The sequence below is a fragment of the Gallus gallus genome, chromosome 7 (assembly GCF_016699485.2).
Source record: "Gallus gallus isolate bGalGal1 chromosome 7, bGalGal1.mat.broiler.GRCg7b, whole genome shotgun sequence".
NCBI classification, from domain to species: domain Eukaryota; kingdom Metazoa; phylum Chordata; class Aves; order Galliformes; family Phasianidae; genus Gallus; species Gallus gallus.
Window position 1 is genome coordinate 20,628,652 of NC_052538.1, and position 23,860 is coordinate 20,652,511.

General features: G+C 34.8%; 1 protein-coding gene and 1 long non-coding RNA gene across 6 annotated transcripts in view; one reads left to right on the plus strand and one right to left on the minus strand.

Annotated features, from left to right (window-relative positions):
- The window catches only part of KCNH7 (potassium voltage-gated channel subfamily H member 7), a 205,257-nt gene that overhangs the window by 173,536 nt on the left and 7,861 nt on the right, over nt 1–23,860 (plus strand). For 3 of the 5 annotated variants that reach the window (XM_046943828.1, XM_040703800.2, XM_040703802.2), the window contains 4 exons: nt 4,171–4,425; nt 7,609–7,814; nt 10,487–10,586; nt 21,927–22,190. In XM_046943828.1, coding sequence (XP_046799784.1) covers nt 4,171–4,425; nt 7,609–7,814; nt 10,487–10,586; nt 21,927–22,190 — 825 coding nt within the window. The remainder of the gene's footprint in view (nt 1–4,170; nt 4,426–7,608; nt 7,815–10,486; nt 10,587–21,926; nt 22,191–23,860) is intronic. The other 2 variants (XM_040703799.2, XM_046943827.1) reach the window with 1 other exon arrangement.
- LOC107053836 lies at nt 8,376–12,190 on the minus strand. Its single transcript, XR_001467522.4, has 3 exons — nt 12,038–12,190; nt 9,679–9,773; nt 8,376–8,529 (listed from the first exon to the last, which is right to left on the minus strand). It is a non-coding gene; the product is annotated as an uncharacterized LOC107053836 (long non-coding RNA).

The following is a 23,860-nucleotide window of genomic DNA, read 5'->3' on the forward strand; positions in this document are numbered from 1 at the left end:
CTTTCTTGTCTCCTTGGAGTATGACTTAAGCATATTTAAAGTCTAAGAAAACACAGCAAATAAAAATACTTGAAATACTGTACTTAGATTTTTATCATTTTTAATATAATCTCACAATTTTGAAAAATGTTTCAAAGATTTCCTGATATTTAGAGGTGTATGTATATACATAATATATTGGTGATATTTTGGTGTTTAATGATGAGTATTGTAACTAATGCTCTGATTTGCTTCTGCTTTGATGCTGTCTGAATATTTAATGCAGGGCAGATGTCAACACCTGTTTCAGAATTGAGTAGAGAAATTTTTTTGTCAATAATTTTATCTTTTACCCAAACATAACAAAGGTATAATTGCCCCCAACATTTGCTAGTTGTCTGAGGTTAGGACACATACATGTCTCCAATTCTGTTGTCACAAATATGTCTGATATGAGTAACATTTAACTGTCATCTTGAAAAAGAGTAGCTTATGCAGCTGGATTTCCTCCCCACTTTTAAAAGACCACATTCCTGAAGGCAATATGAATGATGTCCCTATTATATGCACTAAATTTCAACCCCAAATTCCATATAAAATGTTTTATTTCTCTCTCAGTGACAATTTCCTCCTTCCCAAGCATGCCAAATAGATAAACCAATGTTATTTGACATGGAATAAGTTTCATTCCATACAGGAAGAGATGAGTGAACTTGGACTTGATAACTATCAAGAAGAAACAACTGGAGCCTGGTCATAGCATCATAATCGCTTTTTTCCTCTTTTTCCTTATCCTCTCCTCTCCTCTCCTCTCCTCTCCTCTCCTCTCCTCTCCTCTCCTCTCCTCTCCTCTCCTCTCCTCTCTTGCCTTCTTTCGGGGATAGGATTGAGGATGTTTTTCTACTTTGTTAAGTTTCTTCTTTAGAAGATCTGAATATATTCAGTGATGCATTAATTCTAACCATGAGAATCTAATATTTTCTTCACCAGGGCACGATGGAATTAAGGAGATACTAAGTGTAACAGTAGAAACATGTCAGGAAAGAATAGAGTGATTGAAACATAATCTTGTGTAATTTTCTACTCAAATAATTTATGAACTTTGGATTTATCATTGAGAATAATTCTACTTAAGGAGCAATTCCTAGCTTTATAACTATAACTTCAAAATTTCAAAATCCTATTTTTGTATCACTTAGTCCTGCTTTTATATGATTACAAGACTTTTCTGACTTTTGTTTTTTAGAAAAGTGTTTTTTAAGCTTTTCCTGATGTACTGGAGTATGACAAGGTGCTTAAGAAACTCAGAAAACTCACAACAAATAAAATACTAGAAATACTGTATTTAGATTTTTATCATTTTTAAGATAATTCACAATTTTGAAGAATGTATTTTCTAATATTTAGAATTGTCAGTATGTATACATGTAATTTATTGATGCTGATTCTCACAATGTAAGAACATGATTTTCAATTGAATTGCTCCTCTACACAAAGATATTGGTGAGAATCATCTAATTCCCTCTTAGCACCAGACAAAAATTGGTGAATAAGAACAATTTTGTCAAAATAATTAAAACCTGAATATTGGAAATGTACATGGAGCCTGTACGACAAGATGTTGCATATACTGCACAACATAAGATTTAGTTTGGAAACATTCTATATTGTAGCATCTACGGGACTTGGATTAAATACCTCACTGCACACAATGTGAGCAATATGGTAAGCTCCTTTTGTAATGTAGGATACAGAAATGTTTTAGAAATTTATATCTTCAAATCAACTTCTTTCTTGCATTTCCAAAGTTGTGTTAGTAGTCTCTAAAACTCCATTGAAAATTAATGTTATTTGTGCACCTCTCTATCTTCCAGGCATTTGAAGGCTGTGATATTAAAAAGTAAATGTGATTCTTCTCTGATGTAAACAAATGTTTTAGAGTGTAAGCTCAATGGGGCAGGGACTTTTTCACCACATTTACTTGAACAGAGGCTATTATTTTTCAGTGTTATTAGTATATAAGGCACTATTAATTAATATGCAATGATTTTAGAACAGTTTCATACTAAGTATAAATTAATTATCAAAATAATTGTTTCTTTAAAGATATCCCCAAAGTATCTTCAGAAATATAAATCAACACACATGGTCTGCACAGGTTTTGCTTAATGGTAAAGTACAGTCCCTTGATAAATGAAATAAATAGAAGCTGAAGTGAAAAAATGAATACAGATTATCCTATGCTGTACTCCTGAGTTCCTAACAATTGAAATACTTTTTCCTGTAAGTATCTCTGAATCAAAAATACGTTTCTTATTTTGCATTCTTTATGAATAGAGCTTTGCTACATTATATTCAGAGAGGGTTGTAACAAAAGAATTCAATAATTTAAAATGGGTCTATATTTACTCACATGACTTGAGAACAGTTTCAGAATGTACATCTGCAACTTTTTCCCAATTGTCCCACTGACCAGAAAAAAATGGTTACCAGTTTCTCAGAATTATTCAGTAAATAAATTGCTATAATCCACAATATTTTTATTTCAATAACAATGCATTAAAATCAACATAGTAATTGCAAACAAATTATATTTCTAGTTGTGTAAGACAGAGAAAACAGAGTGGTAACATAAAAGCTTTTCATGTATCATGTTTTCTTTTGCTTATTGTTGTTGAATGCTGGCTTTTTTTGAGGATGTGTCAATTTCATGTGATAATGCCCTTTGAGTCATAAAAGTTTTGTATATATATGTCTTATAACATTCTGTTTATTATTTCATAGCACTTATTTCCATTAGCAATCATAGAATCATTTCAAATTCAGTTAAAGGTACTAATATTTCTTTTATAAATCATAGCTTGGCTTGTGTGGACAAAAGCCTCATGTCAGAAATGTGTTTGTCTTCTCCATTAGCAAGAAATGTGAGTTGTGAATATATTTATGAAAGAAGAATGAGCGCACAGACCTTTATTGTGCTGAAGTAAGAATTAATGTAACAGTAAATGAATGCATTTTGTGTATATATTTTTTCTGTGCAGGAATATTTACATGTCTGTAGAAAAATAGTATACAGGATAAGCAGGAATGAATTAATAGACTGTGCTAATAACAAAAAGACACATGCTATTCTCATTAATCAAAAGACTGGTAGCCTAAGTTCCTGTTTTGTCCTTAGAAATTTGCAACAGATATTGCCTGTACTGATGCACTTCCAGGGAAACTAATTTTCATCATGGATAGTAGACAACAGGATTTATATCACAGAAAGGGTGGTATATAATAATGTGTCAGCCCCATTTCTGAACACAGAACACAGAGGCAAGAGGGGGATAGCACCTCCATAGAAATTACTGCAGAAATGTTCACTGAATCTAAAAGAAGGAGAGGTGAGATAATTCTAAATGATTTAGAAAAGCTCTGATATAATGACCACATTGTAAATAGCTTGCTTTTCCTCTTGTAAACAAAATTATCATGTTACCATGGTTCCCAAGAGGAAGCCTGTGGATCTACTTCAGGCAAATTCCCATTGTTGTGAGTAAGAGATGAATAAGGACCATAACAATTAGCCCTGTCACTTGTAGAAATAATAATCTGCCTATGTAAATCTGCACAACATCGTCTCAATTATGTATGTTATTTTTTTCTGATAAAAATCTATATCACACATTTACAAACAATATATTTAACATGAAAATCCCATCAGAATTCCCCATCTGAAAATTATCCTATATCTCACTCATTTAGCTCTCATTTCGCAAATGTCGGTTATTTCAGCAGAAGATTCCTCTTACATTAAATGTGCAGGATTTTATAAATTATAAAAAGAAACTATATATATACAGTCTGAACAGGTGAAATACAGTCAAGATTATTCTTTTAATTTCTTACTTGTTATTTTACTGCAGTATATTCATTCATACACTTTTATTCCATTTCTGTAATGAAATAAATCTTAATAACTCATTTTCTAGCCACTACTTTTTGAACTCTATTAATATTCATACTGTATAGGTTTTGAAATATAGATTAAACTACACATTTGCTGAGTTGTAATACGCTGACAGCCCTTCAGAACCACCTCTATTTGTATGTCACTTCTTTCCTTCTTGTCCTGGAAGAAATTAACAAACGTCATATATTGATATTTTCGTAGCATTGATATGAAATCCTTATGCTTGTCTTTCCAGGTCCTGAAGGGTTTTCCAGAATGCTTACAAGCCGACATTTGCCTGCACCTTAACCAAAATTTGCTTCAGAATTGCAAAGCTTTCCGTGGGGCCAGTAAAGGCTGTCTTCGAGCCTTGGCTATGAAATTTAAGACAACACATGCTCCTCCTGGAGACACTTTAGTGCACTGTGGAGATGTTCTCACTGCTCTTTACTTCGTGTCAAGAGGCTCCATTGAAATTCTTAAGAGTGACATTGTTGTAGCCATTCTTGGTAAGTAAATTACTACAATGCACATTAAGTGTCAGAAAAGAAATATTTGTTGTTCCAGAGATAGGAAATCTGGATGTTTAGTCGCTGTCATATAAAGTCAAACATAGAAAAAAATTAAGGAGCAAATTCTACATTATTCCAATAATTCATGTGCATCAAAGAGCCCTGGTCCACTATGAAAGCAGGAGTGAGTCGCATTTAACCCTGGGTAAACGGTGAGATGCACACTGAGGCAAGAACATGTCAGATTACTCCACTACTGACGATGCTGCATCAATCAGAGTCATTTGATGTCCTTTTCTTGAGCAGCATGGATACTGATAGAGAAGTGGGGGTAGCATATGGAAAAGTATAACAGATTAATCTGATCTAGATTGATACCTAACTTTAATAACACCATTATTGCCCTCATACTTCTTAAAACTACAGATCCTTCTTCCATTTAGTATCAGGTAATTAGTGCAAACAACCAGTGAACAGATAAGTAAGGATTTTGTTATACTGAAAGCTATACCAGCTGTTATACCTTTCAGGTGTTCTTTTGTTCTTTTTTTCATTTATCATCCACTGTGGGAATTTACAGCCAAAAAAGTAGCTGAAGCACAATGTGGATTGGTAGCAATGTGTTATTAATTCACTTGTGACTGATTATTCTGCTAGTACTTTGCGGAGAGAATTCATGAACAGAAATATAAAAGTATGCCTACAGCAATCCTTCCCTACATTTAGATAATATTATCAAGATAATTTGTTATCTCATGCTGTTGCATCTCGTCACATGGGCCAGATTAAGGCACGAGTGTGCAAGGGCGCATGCAAGTACAACACTGTGAGTTGTTTACTTACCTGTATGAATGTCTTTTCATCTTTTACATCAAATACATGTAAAATTCTATAGCCCTCAATAACCAAGAAAAACAAGCTTATGAACTCATTAATTTCTTCCTGGATGAAAGATGCAAACTGGTTGTTTTTTGTGTGTTATACACATCAGATACTTGTGCACCTCTCACACTGCAGCAGAACCCCAGGTAATTGCAGAGCAATGCCACGGCATATCTTCCAGCCCGTATCTTCTCACCCCAGGCGCTGAAGGATGGATCCTTGCTTCCCCAGGGAGTGGGAGTCCAGGAAGGCTGAGAGAGCCGTGAACAACAGCAGTCAAAAGTACTGTGGACCCATCTCTGTTACATGGCCCATGAGGCAGGAGCCTGCCTGATAGCTGACTCCAGACAATTAGATCTTGGTATCCTGAAAAATCTGGCATAATAAAAAAAAAACAAGAGAGAGAAAAAAGAAAAGAAAGAAAGTGATAGAAATGAACAACAAAATTTAACACAAACCTAACAAAGATTATTTGTTCTTAACTAAATATTTTCCTCTTTCAGAAAAAAACTGTAAGGAAAAAAACAGACAAAAAACCTCTCTGTTTTTTGTTCTCTAGCATTGAAAAACTTCGCAGGTGATGTTTCCACTCTGGACAAGTTTTCCAACTTCATTGCTGAAATCAAAAAATTCCAAAAAATGATGGGTGTGTCCACCTGTTTTCCTCAGCTCATCATCACTATCTAAAGCTGGGTCTATCACTATCTAAGTATGGTCTGATCAATACTGGCCTGAAAGCAGTACTTCTCTGCCAAATTCTTAGGAAAGATGATGGCTGTGGACCTCACCTCTACTGCCTCTTTTAGGAAAAAAGATACTAAAGAACTGCCATCATATCAATGTTGTCATATTACAGAGAAGGTACTATATAACTTGTAGAGGGACCTCTAAGATACTAAGACCAGCAGGTCTATTCAATTATGTCAGCTAATCTCTGTTATATCACAGACTTCTAATACATTTCATACTTTTAACTATCTGTTGTGTCTAAAGGGTTGTGTTTGATGAAAGCAAAATGTTGAGAAAAGTGATCAATTTTGATCAGAAAGCATAGTAAGATAAGAAAGTGATCACTGTTCATCACAGTTTCTTTCCAGTGAATCACGTTTATTGTTAAAAATGCATGTTTTATTTCCAATATGAAATTTTCTTGCTTCAGTTTTTTTGCATTGGTTCTTGCTTTGCATTCTTCATTATATTCTAGAGGCATTTCATACTGAGTAATTTTCTTCTCCTTAAGCATGTGTTCAATATTATCAAGTTATGTCCTTAATCTTCCTGTTGATAAGCTAAACAGACCACGCTCACCACAACTCAGCCCATGATTTTTTTTTTTTGCATGTCTTAGCTACTAGCTCACCCATTAAGCAGCTTCTTTAAAAAAAAAAAAAAAAAAAAAAAAAAAAAAAAAAAAAAAAAAAAAGGAGAAACCAGAACTATTTGCAGGAACCTAAAATAAAAACCACAAATGCTTAGAGGAGGCAAAATCACCCATGTCAACTGTTTTCAGTTGCTAATGACCTGTGTTCTTTGCAACACGTATTTTCCCAGGTATACTCCCCAGCTCTATTTTATGGGTATGCCGTGGATGCCTGTGTTTAAGAGTATTTTGTACTGGTCCTTGGCTGCTCTGCATTTGTGACAGTTAGCTGCAGATATAGGGAAAATAAGCAATTAAATAGAGGTGACAATTTTAGCAAATAGTGTGAAGGTGGCAACATTGACGAAAAGAATTGTAATAATATCAAAATAGAAGCAGCTATGTTTAAAGAGCTTCTTCAAAACAGCTTCTACATCTTGGAAGTTTAACATTCTCTCCAAAACCTATAACACCTAGTATTTTCCTACCAAAATATATTTCAAGTAAGGTTTGTTTCTTTGTGCATTTTCAACAAAATGACTTTCTAGGCCAGAAAGGTCCTGGACTCTACTGAAAGTCAGAAATTACATCTTTGTCATTGTAACAGTATAATTTAAATCCATAAATAATGTTTTTCTGAGAAAGGAAAAGGAAGCTGCTTTTAGTCACACAGTTTTGACAGAACTGAAGAAAAATTCTGATGAAACTAGATTTTTCTTTCACTTTTCCAAGTAAGTGACTATGTAATTTTATTGATTTTAATGTACCATTTAATAACAGTGCTTTTGATTTACATCAACACGTGCAACAGTAATCAGATTATAATGCTTCATGTGAAATCAAGTATTCTACACAAATATCATACATAAATACAAGATTGAATTTAATGGTTTATTCACATTTGGAATAATAATCTCAATCTAATTTTCTTTCTGCAGGAAAAAATGATATTTTTGGAGAGATGGTACATCTTTATGCAAAACCAGGAAAGTCAAATGCAGACGTGAGGGCTTTAACGTACTGTGACTTGCATAAGATCCAGCGAGAAGATCTACTAGAAGTTTTGGATATGTATCCTGAATTTTCTGATCTTTTCCTCACAAATCTAGAACTGACATTTAATCTGAGAGACGAAACTGCAAAGGTACATATAAAAAGTGATTTTTTTTTCCTTAGCATTGGGCAAAATCTAATCCGCAGTAACAAAACTTGAAGATAGCAGCTGAAATGCCAAGGTTAGCAAAATTAAAAAGCCAAGGTTAGCAAAATTAAAAGCTAAAAGCCTGAGGCCAAATCCTATTTTGAAAAAAAACCACACTCACCTGATTGCTTCTCCTGGAGTCAATTAAAGTCAGCAGAAGTGAATGAAATTATCCAGATAATGTTAATCTAACAGGATTTAGGTCTATATTTAAATAGTATTAAAGTTTTAGCTGGGGGGGTTTGGGATGTTTTGTTAAACCATGGAAAATATGTTTTTTCACCAAGCATGACTATAGCCGGGGTCACTACAAGGGGAACTTTAGACACTAAATATAATTGTATGACCATGAAATAAAAATAAACCAGATTTTCCAAAGTCATTCTTTGTCTAACAATGCAGAATATTTAACTGTCTTTCAAATATGAATTGTTAATTCTCTTCTCTTGGGATGCACCCTACTCCTAGTAGGCTAAAAGCATAGAAGAGACTTTTCAAATGTCATTAATTCTTCAGATGTGCAGGGATTTATTTCTCTTTTTTCCTACAGTGATTCTTCTATGTTGTCTCCTTTGCCCAGAATGCATCTTCCAGCATGCCAGAGAAGTAGAAAAATCCTTAGTGCTTCCTTATGTCAGGCCAAAGAAGTCAGTCTGAACTGGGAAAAACAAGGGAAAGTTAGACCAGAAGGAAAGAGGGGAAGGGCTTCTTGTGCTCTAGAAAGCGTTCCCTAGAAATTTGTAGAGTACACTAAGCATTGACCACCAAACATGAGTTACACTGCCCAACAAAGGGCAAGTTTACATTTCATTCTTTCTGAGCTCCTGCTAGTTTGTGGTTTTTTACCATGCTTTCAAGGAAAAAAGAGAGAATGAGTGAGAAGAGGGTAACAGAATTTGACCTCAAAGACCTTCCAAGAAACAGAAAAACTCTTAAGTTTCAGATGGTAAATAACAGGAATGGCTTTGCTAATCACATGTTGATCATTCCTTAAAAAGATTCAATAAAAATAGCTTCTGATTAGAAATGCCATTTTCTTCTTTTGTTGAGCCTTTTCTTCCATAAAAGATTGCTCTGAAAATCTGAAAAAAAGACCAATTCTATTCTTTATTTTAAAATGTATTCTGTTATGTTTATTGAAAAGGTCATCATTATTAATTTTATGGGAAATACTACACAATGAATTTATAGTCCAGTGATGAATTTAACTTAAAACTGAAAGTTCACATATTTGAAAAACTCCTTGAAGATAAATTTAGATTAATGACTGTGGCCTTCTTAGCAATTTTTTTTCTTGCAATTATAATACCATCAATGTTTTATCATTATTTTTCTAGATCTGAGAAAATTGAAAGAAATCACATTATGTTGTGATGTAGTAGACACAAAGGAAGTTCTTGCTGCTCAGATCCCTTAGAAATTTTTCAGCTGGTATTTCTTACTGCTGTGCCAGCTACTAAGAAAAAAATCAATAGACTTCACAGACAGGAAAGGACAAGCTCATCCATGCCTCTGATCCTGCAGAATCACAATTTTCGCTAGCAATTCTACTTTCATTCCACTGACTGTCACATCCAGAAAATCATTTAAAAAAAAAAAAGTGATGAGCACAATCTGATATATGAAACATCAATGAGATGCAGATATGTTATCTGAATAATAGATGCTTCTTCCTTAACTTCTGCTCCTGTCCTCTCATTTATGGAAAGTGCCTTTTTTTGTCCTGCAGTTATTCTACTTGTGACCCACCACTTAGACCCCTTACTGATCAGGTTTACAGTGTGTAGAGAAAGATATAAGCATTTACCATGGTCCCTTCTGCCCTTCTCCCACAGTATGTTTTCTTCAGTGGTACAGGAAACCTCACTGGCACAGGGAAGGGAAGTACGCTGAAGTCAGTGCCTTGGGTGTGTACACAAAGAGCATAATTTGTGCTTTATTGGCTTATACATAATTTTCTCAGTTATAAGTAGAAAGAAGTGTTAAATGCATCTTTTATTCATAAAGGCAACAAAAAGCACATATATTAATGTGTACAGAGAAAGACAGCATTATATTAAGCTATGGAAGTAAGTATCTTCATGACCTGAATAGAGAGGAAAGGAATGTCTAGAAAGTTAAAAATAATGAGGAGTATACTGCCTGGTGCTTTTCAATCTTGTATTTATTGTTTTAAAATGTAACCTTTATAATTAGTACCATACAATTAAATATAAATCTAACTACAATCAGCTACCACCTTACTCTTTGCAATACTATACATTCTCTGTTAAAGTGATTTGTTGGTTCTGGTTTTTGAGTTGTTTTTTGGATTTATTTTCTCTAAACTTATTTAAAACACATCTGTGCTAGTTCAGAAAGCTGATAATACAAGTGAATCTATTTATCAAGATACTTTTTCACCATCAGGTAGCGACATTGCCAGTTTTGCTCTATATGTATGAACTTTATAACATTAGCATTGACCAATACTATTAGATTGGGATGATGTAGACTGACTGGTCTAACACTGCCTTTCTTAAAGCTTGAAGATGATTGAGTCAATCAACTATTGAAAATCTGCTCTCTTTATGTGGGACTAATCTGTCATTATGTTTCATATTTCTTTAATCAAGTCTGACATCATAATAAGATCACAAACTACTAATGATACAAATGGAGATAACTGCAAACTACGAAGACGGAAATTGTCCTTTCAAAGTGAAAGAGAAAAAGGTAATTAACTTCATTTTTTACATTAGACAGTACTGTTTCATTATTTATTAGTATTTCACTTGGTAATTCTGAGTACATTAGGGTCCTATGTTGGTTGTTACTGTAGCAGGTCTTGAGAATCCAGCTGAACAGTAGAAACATTCTGCACATTGTCCCCTACATGGTTTTATATGTCTAGAGGATATCAGTGTCACCCTTTCCATGACCTCACATCCATCACTGCAGAGCTATTCAAACATGAATCTACCCCACTATCCTTCAGATAAACACTATCCTTCAGATAAACATATATATATATAAATACATATATATATATATATGTACGTGTCCATATATCTGTATATTACCTCCAGGCCATTATCCATTTTCTGAGACATAATGTTTTAAAATGTTTGGAGAAATTAGTCTACTAGATTATTTACCAACATTGTTAATTTTATTTCCTCGGGAAAGTACTTTGCTGAACTTTATGTTAAGTGGTGTTTCTACCTGGCATTAAAGTGTTTGTTTTCAGGACAAAGTAGATTCCCATAGTCAGGTTTTGATTCATTTGGGAATGTGTAAATGGTTATCCTGGAAAGTGTTCAGGCTTTCTGTGTTTGCATTCACCTTAGAGACTTTTGTGAGTAATCCTTATGAAAGAAAATTCAATGAAATACTAAACTCAGTCACAATATTCAGTACTCCAAAATACTGTAGCTGTGGCCAGACAGCAATAATCATGAAAAAAGCTAAATTCATACAAGATTTTTATTTTCATTTAAGGAAAACACAATTCCTTGAATAATTTTATGCTTATATGGTCCAATGATTTGTCTGACAAATTAATGTTTCTAGTATGCCAGCTTTTCATACTCCACAGTTAAATTCCAGTTCTAAATGCAGCACAAATCCAATTTTAGAATTGCGTAATAGTTAATAATAAATGGGAACACTTAAAAAGGTACATGGCAAGTATAAAGCTTGATGAGGAAAGACTTCAATCTAGAGTGTGGCTACTCAGAATGATGACATTGCCATTTGATCAAATAAACATGTTTAGGGCAAGAAGCCAAGACTGACACCAAATCTGTCAAGAAAATGTCCCTATGAAATATTCAAACTGCTCATCACTAAGAATCTGTTGACAGAGGTGCTCTGCCTGAATAACCTTCAAATTTCTTATGAGAAAACATATGCTGCCATCTAGATATGATGGAAGTGATCTTCCATGTCATGTCTGCTGCAGAATTACAAATAGCCTCCTCAGGTGTCAATGTGGTGCAAAGGACTCAAGATTTCGTGGTTCTTTCTCTCTAGATTATATTGAATAGTCTCTCTTTGAGACATTTATTTAGATTACTTTTGAAAGACTATAATTTCTCACAGTTTTGTCTTTGAAAAAAAAAAAAAAGCCTTTCTTTGGGAAAGAGGAGACAAGGCTTTCAACAGGCACCTCAGTCCTACAGTACCTGGTAACTTTCAAGTTAGAGAGAAGAGCAGCACATTTAAAGTCCACCTAAGCACTGAATATGCTTTTGACCCACTGGTTTACTGCTCCCCTCTGGTCCCTGTTCAGATTCTTCATATGTTCCCACTGCCAGAGGAGGCACCTGGTAGACCCCTTGTATCACTTTTCTGTGGCCCATTCTACGTCCTGTATGAGGTCATAGAGTGCTAGATGTTATTACTGGATTGTAAAGTTCTGTTTGTAACAACATTTACTTCCCATGGAAGAGAGCTGCATCATACTTTGATCCAGCATAATTAGACTATAATTGATAAATATTTCAGCATGATCCTGTAGAGCACCTTAGAAGAACTGGAAAAGAAAGATCAAGTTCCTGAAAATAGAGCTGGCAGATCATTTCTGGTCAACATATTCTTACAGATAAAAAATGTCTCACATAATGACTTTTAACAACCATATTTTGATTTTGTAACTGAACAGACTACAATTTGAATAGACAAACAACATTCTCACTTTAAGATTTTGATATTTTACATCTCACTAAATTATTTATTTGAAATTATTATGGGGGAGAGGATTACCTATTCTTTACTTTCAGTTATTGACCTATATTATATAGTTTGAGAAAGCATTATTTTCATCTTTAGTGTGATCACCAGCGATTTTCTCTCTTTTGGAGTGCTAAAATGGGATTGCATTATCTCAGCCTTTAGTTCATGCTAGCCTGATTTGGACTTTGTTGCCATAGTAACTCTTTCTGCAGGAGTTTTATCAGGGGTTAAAGAAAATCCACACAGCTCACACATCTGCAGTTAGTGCCACTACTTTTCCAATTCCAAGTAAGACCTCCTCAGTCTACCTATACATATGCCCATCATTACTTACCTGTGTCAACAGAAATTGATCTTAGCTGCTACATATGCTCAATCATAATATACTTTTAAAGTTCTCTGGTTTCCAGAAAGCACTGCAAACCACAAGACATCCCCTGCAAAAATTAAAACATGCACTGCATAGCAGTTTATTCTTGCTCTCATCTAAAAGAGATTGCAGAACTTTCAGTATAATGGATGAGATTCCTTGCACAGGTGCAGGTGCAGCCTCAGCCAGTTGCCATAGGTGCTTGACAGTCAGCCAAGAAATTCTCTCCATGGCTGCTCAAAATAAGCACTATTCCTGCCTGGCATTTCCCAACAAAGTTTTCAGATGGGTTGGCAAGTTAGTCTCCTGCTGAAAACTGGTGGACAATGAACCATTCTATCTAAATTCACTTGCTTTATTTAGCAGTGCAGGACATAGTCTTGTCTTGTTCATTTTTTGCTTTCCTCCAGTAACTCCAGTTCAGTCGGAGTTAGCTGTTTTCAAGGGCAATGCACATGGGCATGAAGTTTCTGTAGCTCTGCTGGTTCTGACTGCAGATCTGATATTCCATGCTGAACAGGGCATCACTGAAGTTGGTTCCATCAATACGGAATCCAAACATATAGCTGAAAAAATGCAAATAACAGACAAATAACAAATCACCCTAGAAAAGTAAGCTCACTGAGAGCTTGAAATCCTGAGATGTTGTAAAGACTTTCCTGGAGTTCAAGCAATATTACTTTTGCTAGTGTCTTGTGTAACTTTTTGTTAATGTACACTTTTGTGACACTATTTATGCATCCAATTATTCTCATGAAAAGCTATAATTTGCATTCATCTTAAATTCACATAACCTTTAGCTGAAAGCTATCCAAACCCTGGACCTGGTCTAGGTACTCACACAAAATTCTTGTGAAGCCATGGAAGCAATCAGATACAAAATCCTTTCCCAGGATAAAGCTGGTCTGGGGCTAAAACTACGCTAGTTCTATACTCAAATCCCATCTGCTCTTTGTTATTTGAAAAGGCCATTTTACCTGCAGTGTAAAATAAATACTGTCTAAATAAGACAGCATGGACATACTACCTAGGAATGTAATGCAGACCTCACTGAAATAAATCATTGCTCTGGATTTTTAGCTATAATCCAAAGGCAACATCATCCCACGGACTCTAGCTGAGAGGATGATAAGGACTCCAATGGACTTATATTACTAATGAGAGTTTCAGGTAGCTAGCAATACTTAATCTTGCCAGCTGGCTCTAGGAACTCATAAAAAGAAATTTTTATTTCCATGGATGTGATTTTAATAACCCACAAAAGAAAGTTCTTACAAAATATTTTTACACAAATACTGTCTGCACTTGCTCATGTTAACACAGTCTGTAGCAATCAAGTGATATATAAAATGCATCCTGCAATGTTTCATTTTAAGCATATTAACTCCCATTCTTGTACCCTCCCCTCAGGTTACACATTCAAAGGCTTGGTTTACAAATAGATGATTCAGCCAAGCAATATTTTCTGTGTCCCCAGCAAGAAAGTAGGGTAGGAATCTGTAAAAAAAATTGAAGCTCTTACTGAACTGTGTTAAACTAATAGCATTACGCTAATGAAGTCCACTTGGGCTTAATTAGAAAAGAGTTTCTAACATTCACCTGGAGTGTCAGGTGGTTAAACCATCAGGAAGCATATACTTCTAGGCAAGAAGTATATGGCCTAGAACAAGATTTCATGTTCCTGAAATCTCACCTTCAGCAAAAAGTGTACAGTTGTCAGAGAACCCATCACTGCAGTTTTCCATCTGCTCCTATTATTTTTGTTTTTGCTATTACCACAGTGCCTAGGAGCTACCTCAGGGAGCTTCCATAAAAATCTTGTTTCTGCAAGTTGCTCCCAGAGAGGCTGTTTCCAAATGTTATGTGCAGGCTCACATATGAGCAGCTATCCTTTGGGGGGGGAAAAAAAAAAAAAAAAAAAAAAAAAAAAAGTACCAATAGCCCTACGGTGAAAACTGTATTCCTTTAAGAAGAGGATTCTAACCTTTGGCTTTTGACCTGAATCCCTTTTCAGGCATATATTTATACTTCTTTATTTCTGATTTTAAAGTATAGCATTATTTTCTGAAAAATAAATCAAGAAATGTCCTTCCATTATTATCTAATTATCATTTAAGTTGATACAAAGCCAGACAGAGGATGGAAATTCAAAGACTGTAATTCCATCTCTAACTTATTAATTGTATTATAAATAGCACAAAAGAGTAAATGAAGGATTGCATATTCACTTTAACTATGAAATTCTTGCCTTTTAAAATGTGTTTCTAATTCAGTTATTCAAAAATAGCTTCCTTCTTATCTTAGTTCATTTAAAAAAACAAGAAGCAGGATTTTTATGGAAAGGTTACCTAATCTTTAGTTCAGTATAGTGGGAGGAGATTTCAAATATCTTCTACTGTTCCCTGCCTCTTAAACCACCCAAATCTTCACAGTCCCGAGAAGAAATACATCAAAGAACACATACATTTACCAAACTCACAAGATTTGCTGTTACAGACCAGGAATCCAAACAGTTCTGCCAGTGAACTTCTGTTCCTCTACCATCACTGTAAGACCTACAGCAGCAAAATTGCAAGGACTTACTAAAATGATGGAATTTTACTAGTTTATACCTTTAGGTTTCCCAGTGAATTTTTCCCAAATAATGAATGAAAATGGAATTAAAGGATTCTTTTACTATTAAAATTAGATACAGAAAAATAAGAACTTTAGATATTTTTATTACTGAGACAAGAAATTGTTTTAACTTTCCTAAAATATCACCAGCAACCTACTTTTTACTAGGAATGGAAATATTCCTGCATCGGTTTCTAGATAATTATAGGGTTTTTTTATTGGTCAAAAACCACACAGAAATTTCACAATGCATTTTGTAAGTAGGATTTCCTAAAGATAAGTGGGATAATTGAAGGGAATCAAAATGAGGAGAAATAAGAAAGAAGGAGGAAAACATGTATGTGCTAAAGAATAAAAGGATTTTCTTCTAGAACTTAGGTAGAAAGCAAGACACTGGACACTGGAAGCAAGGTCAGGCAACATGGGAGGACTACAGAGATGCTGTACACCATTGTAGTGAGACAATTCATGCAGTCAAAGCTCAAGTAGAGTTGAAGCTGGCCAGTACTGTGGTGGACAATAAAAATGATTTTTAAAATTATGCTAACAACAAAGGGAAAATCAGAAATAACTTTGGCTTGTTACTTCATGAGGATGGCCTCTTTATATATAGGGATACAGCCAAAGCAGAGATATGCCTTCTTTGCCCATGTATTTAACATCAGTGATGGACCCTAGGACCCCCAGAGCCCTGAGTTGGAGGACTGTGACTGCAGGAACCATAGCCTCCCAGGCAACTCTGTATCCGTGCGGCATTTGATGCTCCAGCTGTTTTGCAGCTTAGAGAAGAGGAAGATGAGGGCAGGCCTCACGGCAGACTACAGTTTCCTCATGAGAGGAGTGGAGGGGCAGGCGACAGTGATAGGACACAAGAGAGTGGCATGGAGCTGCATCAGGGGAGGGTAAGGTTGTGTATTACGAAAAGGCTCTTCAACAAAGGGTGGTGGGCATGGCCCCAGGCTGCCAGATTTCAAGAAGCTCTTGGACAACATTCATAGACATAGAGTTTGAATTTTGAGTGGTCCTGTGTGCAGCCAGGGTTGGACTCAATGATCCTAACAGGTCCATTCCAAGACAGGATATTCTATGATTCTATGAATTTATTTCCTTCATGAGCCACTGTAAGCCTTGGTAGTTGTTTCAGATTTTGAGGTCTACAGACATCTACTGTATCTAGGTGTACAAGAACCTATAGATACACAGATTCACATTTCTGGTGGACCTTCAGATAAATTCTTTCTACTAGATTAAGAAGTGTCTCAAGAAATGTGTGTGCACCTTTAAGAACTCCTGTCTCTGCCATCTTCTGAAAATGTCCAAGCTTTGATATAACTGTACTTGTCTTGATAGATTATTTTTAAACAAACAAAAAAACAAAAAAACAAAACACCAAATCCATCTCTCATGGAAAGAATCTAATTTCACTTATTCTTTGTTTCACCCAACATTTGCTGGAAATTACGCTGTGCAAGAACAGAACTGTATTTGATGTTCACAGAAGGAAAAATAAATGAGGCCGCTCTCATTTTATCAAAGGACTTTGGCACTGTTGCTAAATCAAATTATTAATGAATACCTGATGACTTCAGGGTTCATTGCATTGCTCTGTTATGGCTAAAATTTTGAATCCTATGGTCTTCAAATGCGAAGCAATACTTTTATCAATGAATTGGCACACAGTGCTTTAGTTCTTTATAACTAAAAAGCTGCAAATGTAACTTTCCATTTTTAAAAAATGAACTATAGTGCAAGTAAACATGGTATTAGAATCATAGAATCATAGAATGGTGTAGGTGGAAGAGACCTTAAAAATAATTTAGTTCCAACCCTCCTGACACACCCATGAGCGACACTCTTCAGCAAAAACAAAACCCTGCATAACATGTTCAGGTTTCCTCTACATGCTGAACTCTGCATCAGTTCAAGATGGTACTTTCTCATCCAGACAAGCTTTATAGAATACTGTGCAATTATTTAAATTAAGAAAATCAAAGAAAGGGTATGTAACAGGTAGTCTTTATATTAATTCTCTCACTGTACTACGTGTTATTATATTATATGTAATATATAAATATCCTGATGATAACCAACTTCTATTTTTTCATATAAGACCATTTGGACAATATTTAGATCTGAAATTCTAAGGATTTTCAATATATATTTTGTATAGCTCCCAAATTACTTTTTTCATGCACACAAACTTTGTGATTTTGCCATTCAGATTTTGTGCATTTAAACCTACCCAAAAAGTACTTAATTACATAAAGGAGATATCTTCATTTCCTGACAATACTGTGGAAAACACAGGCATGGTTGGAACATCAGTGTTCAAATTATGCATTAACCACTTTTGATTTTTGGACTTCTTTGAGGTTTTGCACCTTTTCAACCTGTTTGTGGTATTGTATTTAATGTGCTCTATGAAATGTGTGGTCACTGACTTTGAGCATTTGCTGTCTTTGGTGCATGAGTGGGTACATGAGGCATTTTTCTGCTCCCTGACGAAATTACTGATATTTTTAAATTAAAGAACAGACAACAAACAGAACTGCTCACTAGCAAATATTTTGTTCATATGTAGGAAAAACAGATCGACCATCACAGGAATATTTGTGAATATATAAGAAAAAACCCAGTAACAGTTGAACCAAAATACTTGCTGGGAATCTGAAGATCTGCTGACTTTTTGAGCAATCAACCATCTCTCCTTCAAAGTCAAAGTGTGCATTTCTCCTTACCAAGGAACTTACTTGGTGTAACGTAAAATGATATGGTAGGATTTTTCAAAGGAATGGGCCAATATCATGTCTGCTGAACAGATTTACAGTTATACTGATAATTTTAATGATAAGGATTCTGCGTCTTGTGGTTTGGGATACAAATGGCTTACTGTGGGGGTGAGGAAGTCATTCCCTTCATTTCCTCTACAGAACTGATTTTGTCAAGGCATATTATGGGGCTTTTTATTGGATAGACGAAAAAGGGAGTAAAAATTTGCCTTCTTCTGATACACTATGCTACATAGCTAAGCTAACTAAGTATGACAAATTCAAGTTAATGAAATTACAGTAATATTAAACAATGCTGTTCCACAGGTAATATATTACTGGCACTTTCACCAATATTGTTGCTAGCAGAGTGATACGTTAGGAGAAAGTATGTCTGGCTCATGCAGACTGCCACTGTTTGAATAATGCAACACTTCAACACTGCAGGCTAACCATGACACTCAAAAGAAACTCTGATAATCGTTGCACCAAGCAAGATTTTATCCCAGTATTTCTGTGAGTCTATGTCATAGCTGCTTTCTATTGCCCTCGCGACAATCCTGTTTCTTTTCTTCCATTGCCGGTGCAAGTGCAAAAAGCACTAAAAATCACTGTGAATATTTTGGGATTTCCAGACAGCAAATTATGAGATGACGTTGCCTGTAAGACTGGCAGGCATCCAAAACATATAACAGGCTAAAGCATGTCCCATAAAGAGTGTAAATGATGTTTGGTAAAGCAGGAAGTTACACAAATCAACTTCTGTAAAACAGTTTTTCTAGTTCTTAGAACTAGAGAGTGAAAATTGCATTACTAGAAAAGGAAAGATGAAGCACTAAGATGAGGGGCTTTTCTTAATGGTTACTCTCTTTTTTTTTTTTTTTCCTGAAGCAAAAGAGAAGGGAGAAGAAAGTAATTTTGACACCTTGAGTCTGTCTGCCAGAAAGTGAACTCATCCATAGATAAACATACAAAGATACAAAATTCTCATCTGCAAAATTCATTCCAAACCAATGACTGGATTTCATCTGAAAAGTAAAAATAAAATGGAGAAATTTTCTCTGTGAACAAAGCACTGCCTAAATCTGATTTGTAATATCTTTTCACTGAGCTGCAGAGGCACTGCTGAGTGGTTGAGCTGAGGCGCTGAGCTTGCACCTGCAGAGCCAAATACAGCTCTGTTCCATTTGCAGAGTAGAATGGGATTATTCTCCAGACATAAGAATCTCTAGCATCAGTCTTTTAAAAGAAAAACAGCCTATGACCTTCTGAACACAACCAGATGGCTATCAGATACAGCAATTGCACTAAAGCCAAAGATGCGTATTTTGAAATCAGGTTAAAAAATATTCATTGATTTTAATAGGCTTTCAACAGATATTCAACACTTTTTCTAATGCCAGGGAGTTTGTTATACCTGAACAGCATTTGGAAAAGAATATGCTCTGTTGATTTGTTATAGATGCAGACTAAATGCAGACACATCAGTTGAACTACCCTGTTTTACAGGATAATTGCTAGCAGAATCTGGCATCTTGTTTCTAGATATTTAAATATTCCTTCAGTATGACAAATAAGATGATCTGCTATACTTGAGCTGTTATACTATTTTTTTCATTAGACTCGCAATGACCTCTCTTAAAATTAGTTCACTGGTTGATTCGTATTCCATAGGGTGCTCATTACTGTTAGTGCACAAAATCCCATGAACATAAAAAATTACCCTAAAAATGGCAATTTCAAGCTTTCATTATAAGGTCTTTTTCACAGTCAGCAGTGTGACTGTGGTTGAAGTTAGTCAAGCAGTAAGTAATTAAGAAAATTTACTGTACTATGACTGCATGCATTTCACCATATATTTCCACCACCACCACACACACACACACACACACACACACACACACACACACACACAAAAAAAAAAAAAAAAAAAAAAAAAGCCACGTGAGACATATACATTAGAACTTTCTTATGAAGCTTTTTTGTACTTGGGAGATGTGTGGAACATCTATCCAGTTTGGACATCACCCAAAAGCCTTACACTGTCTGTCCGTTAGCATTTGCATTGGTGCCTTAGAAGTATCAGTGTTGCCATTATCACTTACAGCTTGTAATTCTGCTTTACAGGAGCCAAATAAAGTTAGTTCAGTGCAGGGCTGTGTAAATTGTCCCTAGAGACTCCAGAGGGTACAGTTACAGGAGACCTGCCTTGGTACTGGTTTTTTTTGTAGACCATTACCTGCCCTCACTGCGCATAGATGTCTGGACTCCTGCAGAGTGCTCCATACAGATACTGCATTTTCTTCATGTGCAATAAAGAGAATTAGATAAGGCCACACTTCCATTTCATTACAGTGACCAGAAATCAAAGAAACCTATGGAATATAATAAATGTTGTATTAACCACTTCCGTAGTCTGTAAAGACCACAGACATTCCAGAAATATGTTGATTAGTAATTAGCACAAAGCAGATGGGAAATCATGCTGTCTCCCCAGGAAGTTAATGCAAACTAGCTACAGTATTTATACACTGTTGAGACTACCCGGCTAAAAAGTGTTTTAAATAAATAGCAGAACTGGAATTATCTTGACATTTCAGTTAAAAATAGGTAAGACCAAATATTGAATTTGAAATTAGATGCAAGTATATGCTGAAAAGCGATCAGGAGTTCTCTATATCCACAAATGATCATTCCTGTGTTTAAATTCTATTTCCTTCTTATAATGTGTTTTTTAAAGGCATGTGCTTTAAATCTGTATTTTTATTTGCCACCTTTTAAAACTACTGAACTTGCTCTTCCTCACTCCAGATCCTGAATGCAATTAATGAAAGCTTCATTCTGAAAGTGGCTGGTACTTTCCTACGCTATATATCGCAGCTTTTCATGTACTTAATCAAAAGATTGGATGATCAGAGGAAAATGAATAGCAGTTAATTCAAAAGGCTAAGGAATTTGGGCTGCTGATGTCATTTTGAAATGATCCCACAAAAATACATCAGCAACTTCCTTCTTTTTTTGCCAAGAGGGTTCTATCTCCCATATCCATCCTAAATATAAGTATGCCAGTAATGTACATGGAGAAATATGCCCATATTCATCTAGGCCAGCAATTCGAGGTTGAGCTGTGACCTTTGCTGGGAAAAGAATAAACAGCAAAGATGCTTTTATGTAGATATAACTTAAAAAGGTAGTTTTGAAACTCAGTCTGAGACATATGATTATTTTACTGTCAAGACTATGAGAAATATCCCAAAATGTGAGCAATTAAAAGAGAGAATTAAGTAATAAGTTCAATTTTTTAAGCACATGTCTGGATTTATATGCATTGTTTTTGGAATAGAAGGCTTTCACAAATGTTGTCCTTGACTGGAATAAAACAGCGAGTAAATAGGAAAGTTGGTTTGATATAAGCAGCTGTTTGAAAATTAATTGTGATCCAGAGACTAGAAATCTTTACCACATAAGTGCAGATGTCTTTTGTGTCTTTAAAAGAAATACAGATCTCCACCCTCAAACCAGAATAAACTAGAACACAAGTTTATAAACTGCATATTATTACACATGATTATTTCTATCTAACAGATTATTTCAAAGAAAATGATCAGAGTGATCCTGAACCCACGGGGGACAACTCCAGATACTATCAATCTATTAAGAAACACTTTGAGGAGAAAAAAAGTGGCTCATCGTCATTTGTGTCCTCCATTGAAGATGAGCAAAAACCCCTGTTCTCTGGGGTAGCTGATTACCCATCTGTAACAGAGAAAACTACAGAGCTGGACCTTGAAGAAATGATTCATGCAACAGAAGAAATTCTTACTGACAAAAGAACTGACTCTTGCAAAGGTAATATAACTGGGACTGTTTTTTAAAGTTTGATTAGACATCTTTTTTGGTTTGATTATCAAAAATCATTTTCTTAATGATCCTATCTTTACATAATTGCTACTTTTGTGTTTTCTGAAGAATAAACAAGAACATCTATTTTAGATCAAAAATTAATATTTCCAGGGAGGACTGCTATAGTTTGATACAATGACTGCAGAACCAGATTACAGAACCTCACAAATGCTATTCCAGGTTTTGTTAACAAATAATCTCCTAACTGAACTGCCCTAGAACAGTCATGTAAACAAAATCTTCAGAATTGTACCAGTACTTGACTTCACTGAGTGCCCAAGGATGGAAAGTGTCTTCAAATCAGTACACTTTGATACGCCAAGCTTGGGTTACAGTACAAAATCCTACATAAAAAGAGTTAAATATATCTAGGAGTTGTTCAGACAATTAGTTCCATTCTCTGCATTGATGATGTACAACCAAAATTCAGTGAAAGTAGCTCATAATAGCTTGAAGAAATGCTATCTCATTTTGTTGTATATGTCAGTGAAAATCCTCCCATCTGTAAGTAAAAGGCAAGAACAAAGATTTGGTCTTTTGCATCCAAGAAAGGATCAAAACCTAAGAAATCTCAGTTAATTTTACATAGGGTTTAATCACAATCACATTTAAAATTACATTGAATATGATAAAATTTTCATTTTCTCACTGATGTGAAGGGGAAATAATGAAAAGCCATATATTAATACATTCAGTCTTGCTGAAAGTTTCTAATTTTTTCAGTCTGAAGGGAAGAATTACACACTTACAGTTTAATACTGTCTTCCCCAGCAGTTTGTTTTGAGTCAGTTTAACCATTTAATCATTGTTCAATAAACTTTGAATTTTAGGCTATAATTTTAAACTATCCTGATTATTAATCAGGCCAAACAATATATATTTTTTTTCATTTTTAAAGTTTGAATGTGTGAAGTCTGGTCTCTTCAGGATAGGATCATATCAGTATGAACATATAAACTTCTTGCATACATAATACAATCTGTAAGCTTACCTTTCCACTACTGGTAGCCAAAAATGTGTCCTGGAAGCTATAGCAACATTTTCCAAGGCAACCTACTGCAGATTTTATTTGAGTTAAATTTAGCATGTAAAAAGGTTACATATTTTGATTAAGACTACATTCTTTTTTTTTCGATCTGTTAACTAGCACTTCTGATAATGTGCGTAAAGCTCAAATTCAATAAAATATGATCAGCTTTATGCTTTAAACTGTTATTCCTACTATTAATTAGAGGTTGCTTGTTTATAACTTACCTAAGGGGCAGTTATAAACATAACAAAATTTTGCAATAAACTCTAATTGTATGTATGTATGTATGTAACTGATACATACTTAGCTATCTTCAATCTTGTTTTAACCCTTGATCCTTACTGTTGATGAATGGAAAGACAATAAGAATATATTGAATATCGTTGCCAGAAACTTTATAAAAGTCTCTTCATAATCCTGAAATATGAATCTTAACATCAAAATATGTCTCTTTTCATAAGATCTGATAATTTTTCCATAGCTGCTAATCTGCTGCAGAAAAATACTGTTTTCTGTTCTCACTAAGTTTGGGATATAAGATTGATTCATGAGGTGAACCACGTTACACACTTATTGATTTACCTCT